This window comes from Microtus ochrogaster, unplaced genomic scaffold (genome assembly GCF_000317375.1).
Source record: "Microtus ochrogaster isolate Prairie Vole_2 unplaced genomic scaffold, MicOch1.0 UNK108, whole genome shotgun sequence".
NCBI lineage: Eukaryota > Metazoa > Chordata > Mammalia > Rodentia > Cricetidae > Microtus > Microtus ochrogaster.
Genome location: NW_004949206.1, coordinates 499,084 through 506,951, shown reverse-complemented (window position 1 = coordinate 506,951; position 7,868 = coordinate 499,084). Strand labels below are relative to the sequence as shown.

At 47.6% G+C, this 7,868-nt stretch overlaps 1 protein-coding gene across 1 annotated transcript in view; it reads right to left on the bottom strand.

Moving 5' to 3' along the window:
• Positions 1-7,868, bottom strand: part of Nlrp12 (NLR family pyrin domain containing 12) — a 26,877-nt gene that overhangs the window by 11,606 nt on the left and 7,403 nt on the right. Inside the window, exons 2-3 of the mRNA XM_005371419.1 lie at positions 5,556-7,239; positions 972-1,142 (exon numbers count right to left, since the gene is read on the bottom strand). Coding sequence (XP_005371476.1) covers positions 972-1,142; positions 5,556-7,239 — 1,855 coding nt within the window. The remainder of the gene's footprint in view (positions 1-971; positions 1,143-5,555; positions 7,240-7,868) is intronic.

Genomic DNA, 7,868 nt, shown 5'->3' with positions numbered 1-7,868 from the left:
ATCCCCAGCACCCAAGGAAAAAATCTGGGTGTGGCTCAGTGGTAGACCCCTTTCTGAGAATTCCCCCAGTGAAGGGCTGGGGGTGCAGCTCAGTGTAGACCCCTGCCTAGCACAGAGGAGGCAGAGGCAAGTGGATTCCAGGGGTAAGCTCCAGGTTCAGTTTAAGAGCTTGCTTCAAAATATAAGGTTGTCAGGCTGGAGAGAAGGATCAGCGGTTGCAGGCATATATTGCTTTTGCAGAGGACACAAATTCAATTTCCAGTACCTACGTCAAGCAGCTCACAACTGCCTGTAACTCTTGTTTCAGTCCTCCAATAGAACTCTAGTTCCTATACTATAGAACTCTAGCTCCAATACAATAGAACTCTAGTTCTAATACACCTCTGTCCTCATATGCAGACATACATATAAAACAATAATAATAAATATATGTATTTTTAAAGCTATAAGCCAATGGTGGCACATGCCTTTAATCCCAGTGCTCAGGAGACAGATCTCTGAGTTTGAAGCCAGCCTGGTCTAGGGCAGTCAGGACTACCCAGAGAACCCCTGTCGTGAAGAAGAAAAATAAAAGTGATACACTGGCCGGGTGGTGGTGGCGCACACCTTTAATCCCAGCACTCGGGAGGCAGAGGCAGGCGGATCTCTGGGAGTTCGAGGCCAGCCTGGTCTACAAGAGCTAGTTCCAGGACAGGCTCCAAAGGTACAGAGAAACCCTGTCTCGAAAAACCAAAATAAAAAATAATAAGTAAGTGGTGCACTGGAGATGGCTTGGTATGCAAGCCTGACAAGACAAGTTTGATTCCTAGAACCTAGAACCTTCTTAAAAGTGGAAGAAGAGGCTACCCCATTGTAATATACTGCCACAGGAGCCATGGCAATCAGATACCCCACCTTGTGTGTCCTTAGATGAGCCTCATGGGAGAGGGTGGTGGGGACCTCGAGAAGCTCATGTTGCAGCTGGGACTCACCTCAGGTTCTGAAGCTTGCAGTTGGCATGTCGGAGGCCTTGGCAGAGCAGCCGCACGCCCCAGCTGCCCAAGGCATGGCGGTACAAGGCCAGCTCGACCAAGTTTGGGTTGGTGCAGACCGCTGCTGAGAGATGTGCACTGTAGACATCAGGAAGTGTGTTCCTCTCCTGTCTGGGTAGAGGACGGCTCGTTCAGTAGTCTGCGTAATCATTAAGGTTGACACCGGAACTCACTAAGCAGCTCAGGAAGCATCATGGCCTTTTATAGATCATCTCCTTTTCTCTGCTATTTTCAACTTATCTCAAACTCCAAGCCTTAGATTATTCTTGTGTGTGTGTGTGTGTTTGTGTGTGTGTGTGTGTATATGTGTGTACGGGGGTGAGATGGGGTCTCATGTAGCCCAGGCTGGTCCTTAATTTATTGTGTACCTGAGGATTACCTTGAACTCCAGATCCTCTGTCCTTCACCTCCCAATTTCTGGGATTACAGCCGCGTGAGGTATCATGCTTGACTTCAGAGAGACAGTTCTTTTATTTTTCTATTATGTCTTTTTTCTTTCCTAACTTTCTATGTTTTTGTTTTGTTTTGTGACAGGGTCTCACTATGTAGCTCTGGCTGTCCAGGAACTCACTAGGTAGGCCAGGTTGGCCTTAAACTCAGAGAGTTATGTCTGCCTGCCTCTGGAGTGCTGGAATGAAAGGCACGTGCCACCACGCTCTGCTGAAAGGTTTGTAATAACAGTCTCCCTATCATGAGCTCCAGTTAGTATCAGTGGGTATTGTTTAGGCGCAGGTTTAGGCTCTTGCATTATTGGTCTTTTTTTTTTTTTTTTGTTATAGGGGCCACCATACATGTTTGGGAGACCACTTTGTATGGACCCCACTGAGTATTATTAGGGACCGTCTTATGTTTGGCCGGAACCACCCTGCCTAATGTGCCAATTCGAAGCATATTCCCACGTCTTGCCACTAGATGTCAGTAGTATCGCCGGCTTCCTAGTGAGACAATCAAAACAGTGTCACAGAATTCCTGGATGTGGGCTGAGGGCCTGGATGAGAGGCAACAAAATCCTTGGCTGGTGGTCATGGTGACTCACACTTGTAATCCTAACACCGGAGGCTAGGCAGGAGGACTGCCAGGGTGAGACCCTGTCAAAGCAGGCAGGCATGGTGGTGAATACATGTAATTCCAGAGCCTGGGAGGGGGAGGCTGGAGAATCAGGGGTTCAGAATCATCTCCCAATACATACCTAGTTGGAGACAAACTTGGGCTACATGGGACTCAAAAACAAAAGTAGAGCCGGTGAGACAGCTGAGCACGGAAAAAGTTTGCTATATAAGCCTGACACTTGACCTTCTGAATCCCCAGAACCCACCCAGAGGCATAGAACCCACATACATAACACCTGCCCTGGAGCACCTGCACACAAGACACACACGCACACAGAGTAGAAGACACCTGGGTGGTGGTGGCACAGACCTTTAATCCCAGCATTCAGCACTCGACAGAGGTGGGTAAATCTTTTGAGTTAGAGGCCAGCTTGGTCTACAGTGAATTCCAGGACTGCCGGGGTTACACAGAGAAACCCTGTCTTGGGGGGAGCGGAGAGAGAGAGAGAGGGAGGGAGAGAGAGAGAGAGAGAGGCAAAGGAACACAGAGAGGCATAAAGACACACACACACACACACACACACACACACACACACGGCACAGACCACGTGGCGACCATTGCTGCTGGGCAAAGTTCCAGCATTTTGAATTGCGAATCACAGCTCTCCACCACCTTTTTGCTACTTATTGATTCTCACTGTGTGCTAGGGGAGTTCCTTATGCCTTATTTTTTGGGAATTTTGTGTGAGCTTTGGTGTAGGATGAGAACATATACAATGGCAGTCTCTTTAAATGAAATAATTCTTTGGAAAAAAGTCCTTGCTACAGCAGAACTACATAGCAAGATATGCCTACTCTCCACACAGGACTCCCTACTGTGCCCTCCCCACCCCCATTACACCAGGAAGAGAGACATTAAAGACTTACTAACTGGGCTTACCTGGTCCCAGGGTAGACAATGGAGAGAAACAATGGGGCCATATCAAGAACCTAAAACCATTCAGGGCACAAGTTCAGTTAATAAGCATAGTGGCTTACTGGACGAGTAGCAAGCTCTGATCAGCCCCAAGGGGAACAGAATCCATTAAGAAGTTAGACTGGGGGGGCTGGAGAGATGGCTCAGTGGTTAAAAGCATTGCGTGCTCTTCCAAAGGTCTTGAGTTCAATTCCCAGCAACCACATGGTGGCTCCAAACCATCTGTGATGAGCTCTGGCGCCCTCCTCTGGCGTATGGGTATAAATGGAGGCAGAAAGTTGTGTGCATAAAAAATAAATAAATCTTTTTTTTTTTGGTTTTTCGAGACAGGGTTTTTCTGTGGCTTTGGAGCCTGTCCTAATCTTTTTTTTTTTTTAAAAAAGGAAGTTAGACTGGCTTGATCCCCTCTGACACACAGAGACACATACATTGAAGGAATCGGAATGGAAAAAGAGGAAGATGTCAGGACCTTCCCTTTTGGAAGCTTAAGAGGGTAACAAGCCATATTATAAGACTGAGGCACAAAGGAATGCAATTAGAAAACAGCTCAATGCTTGTGGTGCTCATGGTACAAAAAACTACATCATGCCCCCTAAAAAATGGAAATTGCTCTCATGGGCTTGGTTCTTGGGATTCAATGTCTGACGCCTCCTGACCATGTAGGAAGAAGTGGAACAGGTGCTTGGTGCGGTTACTGAATCTTGGAGGACCGTAGGCATTTATATTCTCGCTAAACTTGTTGCTTTCTGCCTCAAGAGAAATATTGTAATGACATTGATGATTGCTTTCAGACCAGAATCATTGCCTGCTTTCAATATTGCTTGTGGTTAAGCTAAAATGCAGTTAGAGTATATAAAGTGTAGCCTATTTTCAATAAAGGGGCAGCCATCCTGGATTCACCCTCAGATCCTGCCAGTCTCTTTCCCTGGCTGGCTCCACACCTCCTCTTTGGGAGCTGAACCCCACTGGAGCTGGACTCTGGCACACACACACACATACACACACACACACCACACAGAGAGACATACTCAGAGAGACAGAGACAGACACACACCAATAGAGATACACTCATAGAAAGAGACACAGAGACACATATAAAGAAAGAGATACACACAGATACTAAAACTGAATAAAATGAAGTGTAAGGGTTAGCAGGATGGCTCAGCGGGTAAAGGCACTTGCCACTAAGCTTCATGGCCTGAGTTCAGTCCCTGAGACCCAAGTGGTAGAGGGAGAGAAGTGAGTCCCACATGCCATGACGCTGCACCTACATACACACGTACAAAATAAATAAATGTAATCAGAGTTCTTAAATAAAAAACTGAAAATCCCAAGCCACCGAGAGATGGATGGCTCAGTACTTAAGAGAGGACCTTAGTTCAGGTTTCACTGCTCATAACTCTCTCAAGCTCCAGTTCTAGGAGAGCCAGCGCTCTCTTCTGGCCTCATGTGCACATACCCACACCCACACACACATAATTAAAAATAAAATAAGTGCTGGAGAGGTGGTTCAGTGGTTAAGAGGGCTTACTGCTCCTCCACAGACCAGAGTGCACCCACGTGCAGGGGCTCATAATGGCTTAGAATGACTCCAACTCTAGGGGAGCTGGTGCCCTCTTCTGGCTTCCTTGGGTTCCTACATACATCTCCCCCCCCCCATACACATCACAAATAGAAATGGGCGGGGCAGTGGTGACACCTGCCTTTAATCCCAGTACCAGGGAGGCAGTACCAGGTGGATACCTGGTCTACAGAGTGAGTTCCAGGACAACCAACAATACTACACAGGAAAAAAAATGTGTCTCAAAAAAAAAAATTAAAAAAATCTTCTTATTTATTTTTATTTTTTGTGTATTGGTGTTTCATCAGCATGTATGTCTGTGTGAGAGTTCTGGAGTTACACACGGTTGTGAGTTGCTGTGTGGGTGCTGGGAATAGAACCTGAGTCCTCTGGATGAGCAGTTCCTGCTCTTAACTAACTCAGCCATCTCTCTAGCCCCATAAAGGATTTTTTTATGTTATTGTTGCTGTCTTGGGTTTGTTTGTTTGTTTGAGACAGGGTTTCTCTGTATAACAGCCCTGGAACTCACTTTGAAGACCAGGTTGGCCTCGATCTTTCTGAGATTTGCCTGCCGTTGCCTACCAAGTGTTGGGATTTAAGTCATGTACCACCGGTTCTTCGTTCTTAATTTTTTTTTAATAATTAAAAGATTTTTTTTTTTTTTTTTTTGGTTTTTCGAGACAGGGTTTCTCTGTGGCTTTGGAGCCTGTCCTGGAACTAGCTCTGTAGACCAGACTGGTCTCAAACTCACAGAGATCCGCCTGCCTCTGCCTCCCGAGTGCTGGGATTAAAGGCGTGCGCCACCATCGCCCGGCCCCTAACAAAATCTTAAAAACAAACAAACAAACAAACAAACAAAAAACCCAAGCTCCTTCCCCTCCCCAGATCTCTGGCTAAGGAGGCACGAAATCAGAACACTGTTCCCCAAGGGCACTTACAAGGGTTCTAATGGAGCCCGGGCTCCTGAGGTTTCCGGTTCTGGGGGGCCATCTGCGCCAGCACTGTAGGCACTCCCATACAAATGAAGAACTACTGCGTTCCTGCAGTACCTCACGCAAAAGGAGCATACCATGTGCTCCATCGTGGTTGTGATCTTGCTGACTACGACCACTTGAAAGTGGCTCAGAGCTTGCTGGATGAAGTCTTCTTCCTGGATCTCATACAAACAGCTGAGGAGCTCTAGGGAGCCACGCTGCAGGGTGGAGCCTTCGCTGCGAGCTTTGTCTCGGATCCAGGCCAACACTTCCTCCTTGACCTGAGGTGAGATGGTCCAGCCTAGATTCTTCTCCAGGTACTGTCTCATCTCCTCATTGAGGAGGCCGAACAGGAAGCGGACGGTGAGGGCCAAGAAGCTCCTTTCTGAGAAGCCGTACTCTGCCAGCGCTCTCCTCACTGTCTCTCTGCCATGCAGGGCACAGTACATGGCTGTGAAGAACTCCTGGAAACTCAGGTGGATGAAGCTGTAGAATTTTTCACACTTGATATCCTTCTGGAAGATGTTCACGTTGAGAAAGGTCGAGACATCTGCTCCATCTAGGCCGTGTTTACCAAGGTCCTGCTCCTCAAATAGAATCTTCTGATTCCAGAGGCCCTCAGCAGCCAGAGAGACCAGGCCTCTCTGGCTGGCTGGGACTTTGAATGTTGGGGTCCCTGGCTTGGGCTGTATCAGACTCAGAAGGTAGAACATGTAAACTGCCGTGGTGGTCCGAGATGTTTGTCTTAAAAGCTCCCCATTCTCTAGCTGCTGCTTGAGGCAGGTGCAGACCACCCAGGACACCATGGGAACGAAACACATGGTGAAGAGGGGCTCATTGCCCGTCATGAAGCTGAACACTTGGTTCGCTTGCCCGGTGTTATGGAAATACCTGTAGAAGTATTCCTTCCTCTCTGCCTCAGAGAAGCCCAGGATCTCCACATGCCGTGGATGTTCCAGCAAGCCATGCAACTTCTCCAGGGCACAGGGTCGCGTGGTGATGAGCAAAGAGAGTTGGGGCAGAAGCGATTTCCGAATCAGGCTGCCGAGGAGGAGTTCAATGGGTCGTTTCTCCTCCCAGCAGAGGCACCAGGGACCCTGAGCATCATGAAATGAAGGATGAAGCTCATCAAAGCCGTCGATGATGAACAGGAGGCGACCAGGTGCCCTGACGAGGTCCTGGAGGGGTGCACCAGGCTCCGGCCAGCACCTGGAGAGGAGATCGCGTGCGCTGCACTGGACATGGCTTCTGTTCAGCTCCCTGCAACTGATATAGAAGACATAATCGAACTGACCTTGGAAAAGCCTCCCATCGGCCCAGTCCAGCATCACTTTGTGGGCCAGCATGGACTTCCCCATCCCTGCTGCCCCTTGTAACACCACTGTGCCTGGTGGCTCAGGGCGCTCTTCATCTGGCTCAAAGAGGGTCTCTATTTGGATAGCGCTAGCCTGGTGGCCCTCGGCTCTGTTGTATCCACACCCCGTATCTAGAAGTTTCTGCTGTGCCCAGACAGGATTTGAATGTTCCTTTACTAAGAGAGGCCGAGTATAGCGGTGGCTCAGGTTGACACATTCGCCTAGTCGCGCATTGCGGTCTTCCATTAGTCGAAATTTCCTGCGGACATAGTCTTTGTAGGTTGCTTGGGGATCTAGTAGAGAGAAAGGGAAGGTCTGTAACATATCCATTAGCAACTTTTTAAAAAAAAATTTTAATTTATTTTTAATTTAGTTTAATTTTTAAAATGTGTATGGGTGAATTTTATTTTATTTTATTTTATTTTTGCATGTATGTCTGTGCACCTCACATATGCCTGTGTCTGCAGAGGCCAGAGGAAGCAGAAGAAGGCATTGGATCTCCTGGGACTGGTGTTATAGACTTGCCCTGTGGCTGCTGAGAATCGAACTCAGGTCCTCTGGAATACAGCAAGTGCTCTTAACTGCTGAATCCATCTCTCCACCCCCTATTTTTAGTTTTGAATTATGTGTATATGAGTGGGTATATAAATATCAATTCCAGTGCCCACAAGGGCCAAAAAAAGGGTGTTGAATCCCCTGGCACTGAGTTAAAGGCTGTTGGGAGCAGCTTGATGTGGGTGCTGGGATCCAAACCTTGATAGAACAGTAAATGTTCTTAACTGCCGAGCCATCACTTTTACTTGTTTTTTTTTTTTATTTTTTTTTATTTTTCGAGACAGGGTTTCTCTGTAGCTTTTGGTTCCTGTCCTGGCACTAGCTCTTTCTAGACCAGGCTGGCCTAAAACTCACAGAGATCCGCCTG